This window comes from Peromyscus eremicus, chromosome 7 (genome assembly GCF_949786415.1).
Source record: "Peromyscus eremicus chromosome 7, PerEre_H2_v1, whole genome shotgun sequence".
NCBI lineage: Eukaryota > Metazoa > Chordata > Mammalia > Rodentia > Cricetidae > Peromyscus > Peromyscus eremicus.
Genome location: NC_081422.1, coordinates 39,180,456 through 39,197,221, shown reverse-complemented (window position 1 = coordinate 39,197,221; position 16,766 = coordinate 39,180,456). Strand labels below are relative to the sequence as shown.

At 46.7% G+C, this 16,766-nt stretch overlaps 1 protein-coding gene across 1 annotated transcript in view; it reads left to right on the top strand.

The window, feature by feature from the left end:
• Nucleotides 1–16,766, top strand: part of Kmt2a (lysine methyltransferase 2A) — a 79,522-nt gene that overhangs the window by 59,536 nt on the left and 3,220 nt on the right. The window contains exons 23-33 of the mRNA XM_059267734.1: nt 838–955; nt 1,071–1,149; nt 2,016–2,176; nt 2,712–2,894; nt 3,063–7,311; nt 7,800–7,880; nt 9,598–9,659; nt 11,694–11,864; nt 13,818–13,892; nt 16,142–16,316; nt 16,479–16,586. Coding sequence (XP_059123717.1) covers nt 838–955; nt 1,071–1,149; nt 2,016–2,176; nt 2,712–2,894; nt 3,063–7,311; nt 7,800–7,880; nt 9,598–9,659; nt 11,694–11,864; nt 13,818–13,892; nt 16,142–16,316; nt 16,479–16,586 — 5,462 coding nt within the window. The remainder of the gene's footprint in view (nt 1–837; nt 956–1,070; nt 1,150–2,015; nt 2,177–2,711; nt 2,895–3,062; nt 7,312–7,799; nt 7,881–9,597; nt 9,660–11,693; nt 11,865–13,817; nt 13,893–16,141; nt 16,317–16,478; nt 16,587–16,766) is intronic.

Here is a 16,766-nt window from a genome sequence, read left to right as displayed (position 1 = left end):
GTATTCACTGTAGCTGGAGAGTTTTTCTCTGGGTTCTGCCAAGCCCCCGCAGTCCCGTAGCCCACTTTTAAATTAAAAACACAGACGCTTATATTATTTAAACTGTTTGGCCTAATGGCTCCGGCTTTTAGCTAGCTGTTTTTATATCTTAAATTAACCCATTTTTATTAATCTATAAGCTGTCACATGGCTCATGGCTTACCGGTACTTTACATCCTGTTCCTCATGGTGGCGGCTGGCAGCATCTTTCTGTCTCAGACCTCTCCCCTCTTTGTTCTGTCTATACTTTTTGTCTGGCTACTGGCCAGTCAGTGTTTTATTTATCAATCAATCATCTACAGCACAAAACTAAAAAAAAACTCCAACTACAATTCACCATTGTGGTTTGTATAAATATTTTCATTGTCCTAAGAATGCTGTGTTCTGCCTGGTTTTCTGACGTTCCCCCTAAAAACCACTGATCTTTTTGCTAATATCTACAAGTAGTCTTACCTTAACATCCATGGCAGTTTCCACTCCAGGGCTTCTTAGGCTGGAACCTTGCAGTTTGTAGCCCTTTTGCTCTGACTTTTGCCTAGCAATAAGCATTGAAGATGCCTCCTCATCTTTTGAAGTCTCTATGAATTTAAGACTGAAAAACAGAAAGGTGGTAAATTCAGTTTTTCATGTCTCGGATGCCCCAAAGAGATTATCTCCTCTTACGAGAAATAAAGAGGGTGGGAGTAAAAAAAAGGGTGATTTTGAGGTGGATTCTCTGCTTTGCCTCCAGGAGTTGATACTCTCAATGTAACATGTAAAGGGACAGCCCATTAACATCAACTTTGGGTTTCATTTAAGGTGGTTCCTGAGAATGGATTTGAAGTTTTTAGAAGAGTGTTTGTAGATTTTGAAGGAATCAGCTTGCGAAGGAAGTTCCTCAATGGCTTGGAACCAGAAAACATCCACATGATGATTGGTATGACCCAGGCCTTCATTAATGGGAAGACTGTATACCATTTGTGCCTTTCTGGTCCTTGGTTACAAAATGATGCTCCTCATGGCTTCTAATCTGTTCTTCTTTCCTTGGTTAGGCTCAATGACGATTGACTGTTTGGGGATTCTGAATGACCTCTCTGACTGTGAAGATAAGCTCTTTCCTATCGGATACCAGTAAGTCCAGGAAAGACAGGGCACAGGAGCCCACAGTGTGGCTCCCTGAAAATTCAGGGTCATTAAGTGTGGAGATATACTTGGTAGCTGCCTTGCGCTATTCAAAACCCACCACTCACCAGTTCTCATAGGCCCAGGCTGTCACGTCTGCCTTAGCCTCATGCATTAACCATGCCCAGCTAACAGATTATAAATTTAGCCTGGGCTACATAGTGAGACCCTGTCTCAAAGCAAATAATTTATAATCTTTTACGTTGATTAAATTATTTGACAAGCTGACAATGAATGATCAAAATGCACCTTCTAGAGCCATTTGGTATTGTGTACATCTTTAACATAGGCACTTGGAAGAAAAGCAGAGGCAGGTGGATCTCTTGAGTTCCAGCCAGCTAGGGCCACGGGGAGATCCTGTCTCCCTCTTGAGAAGATGATTTTGCAGCGCCTTTTCTAATTCTGCATTCCAGCTCTAACACAGTCTACACCTGTGTTCATCCTGTAGCACTTTGCTGACAGAGAAGTACCTCAGGTTTGAGCTTTTTTACGGTCTCAGGTTACGTGCACTTGAGGCATTAATCCCTCATGGAAGGCAGTGGCATTATAGTTACTGTTCTTCTTTTTCAGTGGGTAGAACATTTTACTGTTTCGGGTACTTTTTTTTGGAAAGGTCGTACAACTTTCTGAGAGCCTAAGAAACATTAAGGACTTCCCAAAGTTTAAAACTACCATACAAGGATAATCTCCATTAAGAACCTAAGAAGTAAAGCTATATTCTCTGAGTTGAGACCAGAGACCCGTGATGGGGGGAAGTGTGGGGGAGGGTAGTTTGTGCAGCCGTCCTCCATTTGTGGTTGTCCTGTGTTGGCCAGGTGTTCCCGGGTGTATTGGAGCACCACGGATGCTCGCAAGCGCTGTGTGTACACCTGCAAGGTCGTGGAGTGCCGGCCGCCTGTCGTAGAGCCAGATATCAACAGCACAGTTGACCACGACGACAACAGGACCATCGCGCACAGCCCATCCTCATTTATAGGTTAGACTTGACCCAAGTGGGACTTGAGTGCAAGTGTTTTGACTATGCACTGGGATTGAAAAATGGGGGGCAGCTGGGCGGTGGTGGCGCACGCCTTTAATCCCAGCACTCGGGAGGCAGAAGCAGGCGGATCTCTGTGAGTTCAAGGCCAGCCTGGTCTACAGAGTGAGTTCCAGGAAAGGTGCAAAGCTACACAGAGAAACCTTGTCTTGAAAAACCAAAAGGAAAAAAAGAAAAATGGGGGACAATTTAATTTGGGACACCCCCTTTTTCTCCAGTTTGGCATTCATCAAATAGCAGTCTGTAAGTCTGTGTGTGCGTGCTGGTGTACGTGGCATGGTGTGTTCGTGGGGCTGGAAACAGCTTGTGGCGTTGGTTCTTACCGTCCACTGTGGGTTCCAGCTCAGAAATCATACCTGAGCACTCATTCACCCATTGTGGCTACTGGCCTAATAGCCAGCTGGCATGATATTGGTTCATCCGTTAGATAGTTTAACTGCTCTCTTTCAGTTACGAGTTTTTATCCCTATCACAGAATCTTCATGTAAGGACAGTCAAAGTACAGCGGCCATTCTACGTCCTCCGTCCCCGGACCGACCTCATGCACAGACCTCGAGCTCTTGCTATTACCATGTCATCTCAAAGGTCCCTAGGATTCGAACACCCAGCTACTCCTCTACACAGAGGTCCCCTGGTTGCCGGCCGTTGCCTTCTGCAGGTAAAGGACATCTCTGACCCACGTGGCCGTTCTCTTAGGTAACCTTATCTTGGTGACTTTGACTAACCAAAAGGTTGCCTATAAACAGGTGCATCCAGATGGTTGAAACTAGTGAATTGACATGTTTGTTCTGTCCCTGATCGGCTTTCTTTTTTCTCTCTTCTTCAGGAAGTCCTACCCCAACCACTCATGAAATCGTCACAGTAGGCGATCCTTTGCTTTCCTCTGGTCTGCGGAGCATTGGCTCCAGGCGGCATAGTACTTCTTCCTTATCACCCCTGCGGTCCAAGCTCCGGATCATGTCTCCACTGAGAACTGGGAGTATCTACTCCAGGAATAGTGTTTCCTCAGTCTCCACCCTTGGGACTGCTGCAGATCCCGGGTCAAGTGCCAAAGCAACTGACCGTGCTGTAGGGCCGCTGAACTCCAGTGCTAATCTAGGGCACGGCACTCCCACAGCCTCAGGTTCACAAAGGACAGTGGTCCCCGGAGGCTCCAAATCCAGTCATTTGGATGGGTCTTCATCCTCAGAAATAAAGCGCTCCAGTGCTTCAGACTTGGCACCCAAGGGCTCCTCGTTAAAGGGAGAGAAAAACAGAACTGTGAGTTCCAAGAGCTCAGATGGGTCTGCACATAACACAGCTTACTCTGGAATCCCTAAGCTGGTAGCACAGGTTCATAATACCGCTCCCGGAGAAGTCAACGTTAGTAAAATGGGCACTTTTGCTGAACCCTCTTCAGTGCCATTTTCTTCTAAAGAGACTCTCTCCTACCCACAGCTCCACTTGAGGGGGCAGAGGAATGATCGAGACCAGCACACAGATTCTGCCCAGTCAGCAAAGCCCTCTCCAAATGAAGATGGTGAAATCAAAACCTTAAAGCTTCCTGGTGTGAGCCACAGGCCATCCATTCTTCATGAACATGTCGGGTCTAGTTCCAGAGACAGGAGACAGAAAGGGAAAAAGGCTTCTAAAGAGACTTGCAAAGAGAAGCATGCCAGTAAATCCTCTTTGGAACCTGGTCAGATAACAACTGGTGAGGAAGGAAAACTAAAGCCAGGGTTTGCTGATGAGGTTTTGACTCCTGGGTTTCTGGGGCAACGGCCGTGTAATAATGTTTCATCTGATAAAATTGGGGATAAAGTCCTTCCTACTTCAGGAGTCCCTAAAGGTCAATCCACACAAGTAGAAGGATCTTCCAAGGAGTTACAGGCACCCCGGAAGTGCTCCGTCAAAGTGACACCTCTGAAAATGGAAAGTGAGAATCAATCCAAAAGTTCCGCAAAAGAAAGTGGCCCTGGTTCTCCTGTACAGATAGAGCCAGCATGTCCGGTAGAACCAGTTTCAGCTTCCAGAAGTCCAGGAGCTGGCCCAGGGGTTCAGCCAAGCTCCAACAATACCTCATCCCAAGACCCTCAAAGTAACAACTATCAGAATCTTCCAGAACAGGACAGAAACCTGATGATTCCAGATGGCCCCAAACCTCAGGAGGATGGCTCTTTTAAGAGGCGGTATCCCCGCCGCAGTGCCCGTGCACGGTCTAATATGTTCTTTGGGCTCACCCCCCTCTATGGAGTCAGGTCTTACGGTGAAGAGGACCTTCCGTTCTATAGCAGTTCTACTGGGAAAAAGCGAGGAAAGAGATCAGCAGAAGGGCAGGTGGATGGGGCCGATGACTTGAGCACTTCAGATGAAGACGACGTGTACTATTACAACTTCACTAGAACGGTCATTTCTTCGGGTGGTGAGGAGCGACTGGCACCCCATAATTTATTTCGGGAGGAGGAACAATGTGATCTTCCAAAAATTTCACAACTGGATGGTGTTGATGATGGGACCGAGAGTGATACGAGTATCACTGCCACAACCAGGAAAAGCAGCCAGCTTCCAAAAAGAAATGGTAAAGAAAACGGAACAGAAAACTTAAAGATCGATCGACCTGACGAGGCTGGGGAAAAAGAACATGTCATTAAGAGTGCCGTCGGCCATAAAAACGAGCCAAAGTTGGACAACTGCCACTCTGTGAGCAGAGTGAAAGCACAGGGCCAGGACTCCTTGGAAGCTCAGCTCAGCTCTTTGGAGTCAAGCCGCAGAGTCCACACAAGTACCCCCTCAGACAAAAACTTGCTGGACACCTACAACACCGAGCTCCTGAAATCTGACTCTGACAACAACAACAGTGACGACTGTGGAAACATCCTGCCTTCGGACATCATGGACTTCGTGCTGAAGAACACTCCATCCATGCAGGCTCTGGGGGAGAGTCCAGAGTCGTCGTCTTCGGAACTCCTGACTCTGGGTGAAGGGCTGGGTCTTGACAGTAATCGGGAAAAGGATATGGGTCTCTTTGAAGTGTTTTCTCAGCAGCTGCCCGCGACAGAGCCTGTGGACAGTAGCGTCTCCTCTTCCATCTCAGCAGAGGAGCAGTTTGAGCTGCCTCTTGAGCTGCCATCTGACCTCTCTGTCCTGACCACCCGCAGTCCCACTGTCCCCAGCCAGAATCCCGGTAGATTGGCCGTAATCTCAGATTCAGGGGAGAAGCGAGTGACCATGACGGAAAAGTCTGTAGCGTCTACGGAGGGTGACCCAGCACTGCTGAGTCCGGGAGTAGACTCTACTCCTGAAGGCCACATGACTCCTGATCATTTCATCCAAGGACACATGGATGCAGATCATATCTCCAGCCCCCCCTGTGGTTCAGTGGAACAAGGTCATGGCAACAATCAGGATTTAACTAGAAACAGTAGCACCCCTGGCCTTCAGGTACCTGTTTCCCCTACTGTTCCCATCCAGAACCAGAAGTATGTGCCCAATTCTACTGATAGCCCTGGCCCATCTCAGATCTCTAACGCAGCTGTGCAGACCACTCCACCCCACCTGAAACCAGCCACTGAGAAACTCATTGTTGTTAACCAGAACATGCAGCCACTTTATGTTCTCCAAACTCTTCCAAATGGAGTGACCCAAAAAATCCAGTTGACCTCTCCTGTTAGTTCTACATCCAGTGTGATGGAGACAAATACTTCGGTATTGGGGCCCATGGGAAGTGGGCTCACCCTAACTGCAGGACTAAATCCAAGCTTGCCACCTTCTCAGTCTCTGTTCCCTCCTGCTAGCAAAGGATTGCTCTCCATGCCTCATCACCAGCACTTACATTCCTTCCCTGTAGCTGCTCAAAGCAGCTTCCCACCTAACATCAGCAGCCCTCCGTCAGGCCTACTTATTGGGGTTCAGCCTCCTCCAGATCCCCAACTTTTGGGTTCAGAAGCCAACCAGAGGACAGACCTCACTACCACAGTAGCCACTCCATCCTCTGGACTCAAGAAAAGACCCATATCTCGTCTGCACACTCGAAAGAATAAAAAACTTGCTCCCTCTAGTGCCCCTTCCAACATTGCCCCTTCTGATGTGGTTTCTAACATGACACTGATTAATTTCACACCCTCCCAGCTTTCAAACCATCCCAACCTGTTAGATTTGGGGTCACTTAACACTTCATCTCACCGAACTGTCCCCAACATCATCAAAAGATCTAAATCTGGCATCATGTATTTTGAACAGGCACCCCTGTTACCACCACAGAGTGTGGGCGGAACTACTGCCACAGTGGCGGGCACATCAACGATAAGCCAGGATACTAGCCACCTCACATCTGGGCCTGTGTCTGCCTTGGCATCCAGTTCCTCTGTCTTGAATGTGGTATCCATGCAAACTACAACAGCCCCTACAAGTAGTGCATCAGTTCCAGGACATGTCACCCTATCCAACCAGAGGTTGCTTGGGACCCCAGACATTGGCTCAATAAGCAATCTTCTAATCAAAGCCAGCCAGCAGAGCCTGGGCATTCAGGACCAGCCTCTGGCTTTACCACCAAGTTCAGGAATGTTCCCACAACTGGGGACATCACAGACTCCTTCCACTGCTGCAGTGACAGCAGCATCTAGCATCTGTGTGCTCCCCTCACCTCAGACTACAGGCATGACGGCTGCATCCCCTTCTGGGGAGGCTGAAGAGCACTATAAGCTGCAGCAAGTGAACCAGCTCCTAGCTGGCAAAACCAGCATCCTCTCTTCACAGCGGGAACGGGATCCCGACTCTGCTTCGGGGACCCAGCCATCCAACTTCACCCAGACGGCAGATGCTCCTAACGGTGTGAGGCCAGAGCAGAGCAAGGCTTTACCCTCAGCTAAGCAAGCCAGCTCCACCTCTCCGGGGAGTGCCCCATCCTCTGGTCAGCAGTCGGCAAGTTCCTCAGTGCCAGGTACCACTAAACCAAAACCAAAAGTCAAAAGGATTCAGTTGCCCCTAGACAAAGGGAACGGCAAGAAGCACAAAGTCTCCCATTTGCGGTCCAGTTCTTCTGAAGCACACATTCCAGACCAAGACGCCAACCCGGCACCCCAGCCCTCAGCCACACGGTAAGTGATGGGCAGGTCCATTCTGCTGCAGTGTGGGGTTCTGTGTTGTGGGTGTGACGCTGCTCGTTGGTACTGGGGGTTACTTCCATCACTTGGCCTTTAGTAATCAGTGGAGCAAAACTAGCTCATCGGTAGATGGTTTGACTGAGAACTACAGTTTTGATTGTCCTTTGCTTTGATCTTAGACAGTGCTGATACCTGTTTCTGTTTCTGTTTTGCTGAGGTTTGGGGATCGAGAGGATGATGGTCCTGTCTGATGGACAAGGGCTCCTGCTGTAGCGTCTCATGAAGCCTTCTCATTCTTAAAAACCTCATTGGAAGTATAACATATAAAGTATAGAGGAGACTTCCCTTCTCCTAGACAGTCCCTGTACCCTCTTAACTGGCTTTTGTGACTTTAGTTACTGTTGCAGGCTTGTGAACTTTTTCTGTCCAATGCATATTTGCTGATGGTTTCTTGAAAAGAGATACAACCGATTCTGTTCTAGGACTCCTAGAGCTGACAGGGAGCAGAAGGATGCAGCTGGTATGGAGCAGCCTTCACAGAAGGAGTGTGGGCAGCCTGTGGGGTGAGCTGCAGATCTCTCTTATATCCACCACATGTAAAACAGGCTTCCTCCTGATTTACACGGGGTTTTGTTTTGTTGGCAGAATTGTTCTTGACAGGTATCACATGGTATGGATGTCTTTAATCCCAGTATTGGGGAGGCTGAGGCAGGCAGACCTCTGAGTTTGAGGCCAGTCAAGGCCACATAGTAAGACCTTGGCCGCGCCTCCCCCCCAAAAAAATAAAAGGTCTATGTTGTTTTAATGAAACTAAATACAGACAGGCTTGTAAAACAAAAATGAAGTAAATATCTTTGATCTTTTTAAATTGTAGTTCTTCTCTGTGTGTGTGTACATGCACTTGTGTATGACATGGGTAGGGGTCAGAGGACAGCTCTGCAATCATTTCGCTCCTCCTGCCTTTACCTGGGCTCCAAAGATCAAACGCAGATGGTCAGGCTTACACAGCAAGGCATTTTACTCTCTGAGCCATCTTGCTGGCCTACCTCCTCCATGCCCTCCCCCCTCTTTTTCCCTTTTTCTAAGCTAGAATTATTTAAATGATTTCTGATGGTTCCTGTATGTCCTGTTCACCCCTTCTCAGTCTGTTCCCTAGAAGTCGCTTTGGTAGTGGTTTGGGTTTGGGTTTTTTTGTTTGTTTGTTTGTTTGTTTTATAATTTATTTATTTTTATTTTATGTGCGTTGGTGTTTTGCCTCCATGTGTGTCTGTGTGAGGGTGTCAGATCCCCTGGAACTGGAGTTACAGACAGTTGTGAGCTGCCATGTAGGTGCTGGAGATTGAACCTGGGTCCCCTGGAAGAGCAGCCAGTGCTCTTAACCACTGAGCCATCTCTCCAGCCCCATGGTTTGGTTTTATTCTGCAGTTATTTCTGTGTGTGTACTCGTATGTTAACTTTTATATTCAGTGGATGCTGCTGTACCTACTGTTCTTGTTTTTTCACTCCATTGTTTCATTGTTTCCTGTACCTCTTCCTGGAATGACATGTGTCCATGCTGTGTTCCAGGTATTTCTCTGCAGCTTCCAGTGCTGCTGTGTGCTCTACAGTAATTTACTTCACTAGTTAACTTCATGCACATTAGTATGCACTGGGCTGTTTCAGGAGTTACTAAGTTCTAGATGAAAAGCTGGAAATAGGTGATGTACTAGCTCATGCAGCTTACCTGTGTTTTTAGTTAAGCCAGCTGACTTATTTAAATTATACAGCACTGTCCTGACAAGTGTCTTTGCATATTTCCTACTATAAGATTATGAGAAGAACCTCAGAGGTGCCATCCCCAATCTCAAAATCAGATGCTTCCTGCTGATGTTTGGGAAGAACTCTCATAAGCATGGTTTTAGGGCTAGAGAGAAGGCAAAGCAGTTAAGAGTGCTTTCTGTTCTCACAGAGCATCCTTGTTTGGATTCAGTGCCTCTCCAGCTTCTGTGGGCACCCATACAGTCACGCCACACACACCATACACAAATACAAATTTTAAAACCTTGATGACCTAAGTTTGATCCCTGGATCCCACAGTGGAAGGAGCTTTTCAACACCCAGGCATACATACTCCCCCACCCCCACACACTAATAAATAAAAAATTTTAAAGCATTTTATGCTCACTTTCTTAGTAGCTGTTTTAAATAACTGATAGAATATGTGGCAGATTGTGAACAGTTGTTTTATCTTTGAGTTGAAAACCAACTGGCTCTCTCATGTCTGGTTTTATTTTCATTCAGACCAGTGGCTGCTCTTCCAGAGATTCAGGCAACAAATCCAGCAAGTGAGCAAGAAAATGCAGGTATGTGGTTGGTTAATGGGTTATAATAGAGAACTCTAAAGCTAGAAGGTCTGTTGAAAATCATGTATGTTAGCTGCTCATGGTGGTATGCACTTGCAACCCCAACACTTGGAAAAGCTGAGACAGAATTGTGAGTTCAGGGCAAGCCTGAGCTGCATAGTGAGCTGGAGAGAGAGCCTGTGCTACATCACAAGTCCCAGCCTAGAAACAAAAGAACTGCCTGCATATCTCCTGAAACTCTAGATGGGAGAGGAAACCCACTGACGTCCCATGAAGTTAAGTGGTGTAAAGTCCTGGAGTCAAACTCAGCCCTTTCTCCCATCTTCCCTCAATCGTGGTCTGTCATCACATGCCAGGGTGACACTTTAGGTGGCTGGCAATGACCTTTAGTCGGCTCTTGAGTTGTTTCTCACATAGGGTGAATTCCCTTCCAGGTACTGGAGCCGTCTCTCTTAGGTGGTTGGGATTTGATCCTAAAACCACATGCATGTCACAGCGCTTTCTTCTTGGCCTACTGCAATTTGGTCACTTTACAATTAGCATAGTAGACACACAGAACCTGAGCACTTGGCACCAGAAGCAGAGTTGTCTGAGTTTGAAGATAGCCGGGGCTACATACTGAGGCTAAGCCTGGACCTCAGAGTGAGCTCTTGTCTTAGAAAAACTGATTAAGTAAATAAATGATAATAAAAAATGACTTCCCAGAAGAAAAAGGCTTAGGCTTGAGTTGGGCTGTTAACCATGTCTTGATGAGTGGCCAGTTCCTCAAGCCTGAGTCCTGATTACACGCAGCACGGTGGCTGAGTTCAAATCACATGTTTACTTTAGCTGTACGAACTTGGCTTTTACATGGCCTGCCTCAGTTTCCCCATGTTTATTCATGTATTGATTCATTCATTGCATTGCGTTGAATGAGGTTTCACTGGGTTGTCCTGGCTGGCCTAGAACTTTCTAGGCAGCTCAGGCTAGCATTGATCATCCTTCCTCATTTTCACAACAGAGGGTCACAGGCACACACCACCACACCCAACTCAGTTTTCTCACCTTTAAAAAGGAGTCAAGCCGGGCGGTGGTGGCGCACGCCTTTAATCTCAGCACTCGGGAGGCAGAGCCAGCCGGATCTCTGTGAGTTCAAGGCCAGCCTGGGCTACCAAGTGAGTTCCAGGAAAGGCGCAAAGCTACACAGAGAAACCCTGTCTCGAAAAACCAAAAAAAAAAAAAATTAAAAAAATAAATAAATAAAAAGGAGTCAAACTGGGCTTGGTACAGCATGCTTCTAAGTGTAGCACTTGGGAAGCAAAGGCAGGCTGATATCTGTGAGTTTGAGGTCATCATGGTCTCCATAGCAAGTTCCAGGCCAGGCAGGACTACACAGTAAAACCTTATCTCAAAAAGAGGAAGAAAAAAGAGAGGGGAGTCAATAATAACTGTCTCAGTGGTTGTTGTGAGGATCACATGAGGTGATCTGGGCCTAGAAGAGTATCTGAGACATTCACCTGGAGTAAAGGGAATTTTTGTTAACTTTGGTTTGACTTGGCCTTGATCCTATTGAGAGCAGTTGTGTATTGAAGAAAAAAAACAAAACAAAACGATCACATTGTCATACCAGAAGCTCTGCTACAAAAAACACCTATTAAATAACACACACACATGCACACATACCCTCACCGTTTTAGTACTTGGTAGCTGCATCCCAGGGCAAGTTCCTTTGAGCCTCAGTGCTCTTACTGGTGAGGAGGGATAGCACAAGATACAGCATGTCCTCAGAAATGGAGGTGATGGGTGTAGAGCAGTGGTTCTCAACCTCCTAATGCTGCGACCCTTTAATACAGTTCCTCATGTTGTGGTGACTCCCAACATAACATTATTTTTGTTGCTATTTCATAACTGTAATATCTGTGTTTTCTGATGGTCTTGGGTGACCCCTGTGAAAGGTCGTTTGATCCCCAAAGGGGTCGCGACCTACAGGTTGAGAAGCTCTGGTGTAGAGCATTCTGCACATAGCAGCACTCCATGCCCTTGTTTCCCTTCCAGAACCTAAAGCGGTGGAGGAAGAGGAGAGCAGCTTCAGCTCTCCGCTGATGCTCTGGCTCCAGCAGGAACAGAAGAGGAAGGAAAGTATCACTGAGCAGAAGCCCAAGAAAGGACTTGTGTTTGAGATTTCAAGCGATGACGGTTTTCAGATCTGTGCGGAAAGTATTGAAGGTGAGTGGTTAAGTCCGCCTTCTGCCAGGGCCTCTGTGGCCGTGGCTGCCCTGCACAGGAGAGACTTCCTTGTTGAAGAAGCAGCTGTCACTCTTGAGAAGCCTTAGGTGCTGCAGGTCTGTGTCACTCACACCCAGCAGAGCTGCTCTCTCCACCCTATCCCCGGCAGGGCTGCCCCTCCTCCAGGGGTGCTGCCCCTCCTCCAGGGGTGCTCCCACACGTGCTCCCACGTTGTTCCTCTGCCCTGGTCACTGCTAGCTCTTCCTCTTCTGTCTGCCGCAGCAGAACGCCCTGCATGCAGATGTTATGGTCCAGTTGGTCTCACTCATTGAGCCACGGGCTCTTCAGGACAGGCTGGGATTTTACTTTCTTGTTCATCCTTAGCTTGTCAGGTGTTCGTTAGCTGCTGGAGAACTAATGAAGGCCTCCTAGGCTAAGTCCTGGGAATGTTAAAGGAATGAAAGATCACTGTAGTAAACTAGGGCTCCCCAGAACCCCGGGAGATGGCTACAGCAACAGATCAGTTAAGGGGAAATGGAGTTTGGGTTAGCTGAAGAGGAATGCAGGGAGCGTTCCACAAAGAGAATGGAACAAAGGTAGAAAAACTTTGGTTTTGAGTAGTTTTGAATGAGAAAAGGACTTTGAGGTGAAAGGAAAATTGGAAGGTGAATTGGGTACAAGTTTGAGGGAGAGCCCATAGTGACAAACCTTGAGATCTTGGAAACTTAAGTACAGTAAAAGCAGAAATTCAGGAAGCTCAGTGTAGCAGCTCTTTATAAGACAGGCTGACCGGGCCTGGTGCAACCTAGCGGGACCTTTTCAAACTAAAATAAATGAACAACCAGGAGCTGGTACAGACCACTGTGTTAAATGCTTTTATCTAGCATGTGCAGAGCCTTAGGTTTGGTCCCCAGCGCCTCGAGGTGGGGATGGGACGACGTTGAATTGGAGACACTGGGAAGCATGGAATTATTAATAAGCCTATTGCTAGCTATAGTAGAAATGCCAGGTAATAAAGACCACGTGGGAAAAGGAAGGAAGGAAGAGTGGACAGACTTGGTGACTACTTTGATATAAAGGGGAGAGGGAGGAGAATCAGAGATACTCAGACCTGGATGTGGTAGTGCAGGCCTCTACGCCTAGCTACTGTGGAGCCAGAGACGGAGATTACTTGAACCCAGGAGTTGAGTCAAGACCAGCCTCGGCAATGCAGTAAGACTGCTTAAATAAGTAAATAAAGGAAGAAAGAATTTGAAAATATGAGTCCTCAAAGTTCAGTCATAATAAGCATGTGCGTGTATGAAAATGTAACAAAGCTGAGTGTGAGCTTGGCCTGGTAGAGCATACCTGTTATCCCAGCACTCGGGAAGCAGAGCCAAGAAGATTACCACACATTCAAGGCTAGTTTGGGCGACCCAGTGAATTCCACCAGACTAGACTATGGTATGAAACTGTCTCTTTTTAGAAAGAAAATGGGATCATAATGAATCCCGTTCTTTTGTATATTAGCTTTGGTTGTTGAGAGAGGGTCTCACTATTCACTGGCCTGGATCTCACTTTGTAGACCAGGCTGACCTCAGACTCACAGAGATCTACCGACTCTAGAGAGGTGAAATTAAAGGCAGAAACAACCACATCCAGCTGCCACCACATCCAGCCCTGTTTACTTTTTTTGAAATTAATGTTAAGGTCAAGTATGTGTCAGGAATGTAAATACTCTGGGGATTCAGAAGATAAGTGTATCCTCTGGCTGTGGTAAAGGGGAGCACTGTGAGCAGGGTATTCCTGGCTGTTTTTCATGTATTGAATTGAGACTTGGAGGAAAATGCCAGAGCACTGACGTCAGATGCAGTGTGATTCCCACACCAGTGGCCAACCAAGCACACAGTTTGGCAGTAAGACGTGTCGGCACCAATTCTTTCCTGCCTCTAGTTTCCTTCTGTTTCCTTTCAGATGCATGGAAGTCACTGACAGATAAAGTCCAGGAGGCCCGGTCCAATGCCCGTCTGAAGCAGCTCTCCTTTGCAGGTAACGGACGGCAGCAGCTCTTACTTTGCTGTAGACTCCAAATACTCTGGCAGCTTGTTAGTGTAAGCCACAGAGTTGAATCTAAAGAAGAAAAAACGACTTAAATAAAAAAAAAAAAATAATCCACAGCTCTGGGGTTTAACTCATCCAGTTTATCCACTTACCATGAAATTCAGTGATTTCCAGTGTATTCACATTGTGCGTTACTATCTTATGACCTGAGCCCCGGTCCTGATGCTGGCACTAGGGATTTGCTTGCTTTCTCTTTGGATTTGCCTGCTGGATATTTCTTGTAAGTGAGATCCTAATCTATGACTGTCTTCTTTTACTCAGGATGTTTCAAGGTTCCTTTCTCCACTGGGGCATGTTGCCCAGTGATTATGCTTGGCTCCCGTGAGGCTTCAGGCTTATCCCTAGCACCACCTCAGCAGGGTTTTGTTTCTAAGTGTGCCACGAACACTCGCTTGGTATTTGTTGGGATTGTATAGAGTCCTAGTTCACACACACTCCTGAAATGGAGCTCTTATCCACAATAAACACCTTTATTCTCTATCTAATAATACCAGAGTTTCTGCAGTACTGGGAATTAAACCTAGGACATCACACATACTAAGCAAGTACTCCACACAGCCATATTTACAGGCCCTAAGAAGTAATATTTTAGCTGAAATTTCACATACTTAATAAAAATATGTAGAACATTAGCTCTTTGCTACTCTCAGAAAGAAACATGACATTGATTTCAGTGCCTTGTTTCTTGTCTTTAAAAATACTTTCAGCCATCCATGCCAGCAGATTTATAGAAATGTTTTCATAAAGTACAGAGAAAATTTGAAAGCTTCTACCATCATGAGGCTGAGGAAAACCAAACAGCTATGAAGTGTATAGCTCCCACATTCACTGTAAGAGCCAGGAGGGCTGTGTCTAAAATGTGAAGACTCCTTTCAAATTTGGTGTATGTGAGCTCACAGAACCAGGTGCTCTAGGACTTATAAACAAAAGGGAGATCAGATTTGAAGTTAGAGAATATAAAGCTCAAATCCCAGCTACCAGCTATGTGACCTGGGGTGTGTTAAATTCTCTATAAGACTTAGTTTGCTCTCTTTAAAATAAAGCTTTTAATGGGCTGGGCGTGTCACTCAAGTGACAGAGTGCTTACCTGGTATATACAAGCCTCTGGTTCAAATTTACTGAAGGGACTCTGCCCGAGCATGACAAACAGAGCTCTGTCAGGCCTTGCCCTGCTCCCCCATTCCCTCTGCCTTGCTAAAACCATTAGATTACATTCCTAAAGCTAGTCCCAAGGTCTTCTTCCTTATTTGGCCACTTCCTCCTCCTGAGGATGACTACCAAGGTCCAGCTATCAAAGTATTGAAGTCCAGCAATCCAATCAAAAGCCCCCTTTAGGGGGCTGGAGAGATGGCTCAGAGGTTAAGAGCACCAGCTGCTCTTCCAGAGGCCCTGAGTTCAATTCCCAGCAACCACATGGTGGCTCACAGCCATCTGTAATGAGATCTGGTGCCCTCTTCTGGCCTGCAGGCATACATGCAGGCAGAATACTGTATATATAATAAATAAACCTTTAAAAAAAAAAAAAAAGCCCCCTTTGGCTGCACTAATTAACACGCCCAATTAAAATTAAACACCTCATCCTAACACAAGGTTTCCCCCTTTACCTTTGTAAACTGCCATTTGTCTATGGGCCACATCTGTCTCCTCTCTATCCAGAGGCAGTCCTTTGTCGCTGTGGCCCCCCCACCCCCATCCCCCACCCCCCGCCACAGCAAACACCCTCCCCCTGTCCCTTGTTCCTTCACCCTCTATCTCTTGTCCTATTCTCTGCCCTGTCCCTTTGGGGCAAAAAATAAACCTCTTTTGTGCTGAGAACTTGGTTTTGGAGGTCTTGAGCTAATACTGGTCCCTTCACTTACCAAAAAAAAAAAAAAAAGAGTTGGTGATTCCTACATTGGGCGCCATTGTGACCATGAAATGAAAGGGCGTCTGGTACCTGTATATGTGCAGCATGTAGGAAACAGGCCAGAGTTTGGGGGAAGCAATTTATGGTAAACATTCTAGATTAATCGAATATTTTTTTCAGTAGCATTCTAATGCTAATTTCCAAATCATCATTAATATCACCTTCCCTTGGGTGGCCTCTGGCTATTACTCTCTAATGCAGCCATGTGTTAATGTTGTACAGCTTCCCATTGGCTACACCACTCACCATCCAGGTACCTTTCATTCTATAGGTGTGAACGGTTTGAGGATGCTCGGGATTCTCCATGATGCGGTTGTGTTCCTGATTGAGCAGCTGTCTGGTGCCAAGCACTGTCGGAATTACAAATTCCGTTTCCACAAACCGGAAGAGGCCAATGAACCCCCCTTGAACCCTCACGGCTCAGCCAGGGCTGAGGTCCACCTAAGGCAAGTTCCGTTTTGTCTTACAAGCATTTGAGGTCTTGGCCTTGTTATCTAGTGACAGCTCTCGTCCCACTGACCTTCTGAGGTCTTCAGTGTTGGTGACACCATCTTCACTCCGTTATTAGAACCTCTCTCTGAAAACAAACCTTAATCTTTTGCCTCCAGGAAGTCGGCATTTGACATGTTTAACTTCCTGGCGTCTAAACATCGACAGCCTCCTGAATACAACCCTAACGATGAGGAAGAGGAAGAGGTACAGCTGAAGTCTGCCCGGTAAGTCCTGGTGCCAGTCACCTGACAGCCTGACTCCTGCAGCTCTTGGTTAACAATGGTTAGTGTACTGTATATACATGAGACTGCTACTGCTTCTTGTGGGCTGGAGAGGGAAACGGGCATTAAAATTTGGAAATTGGGGCTGGAGAGATGGCTCAGTGGTTAAGAGCACTGACTATT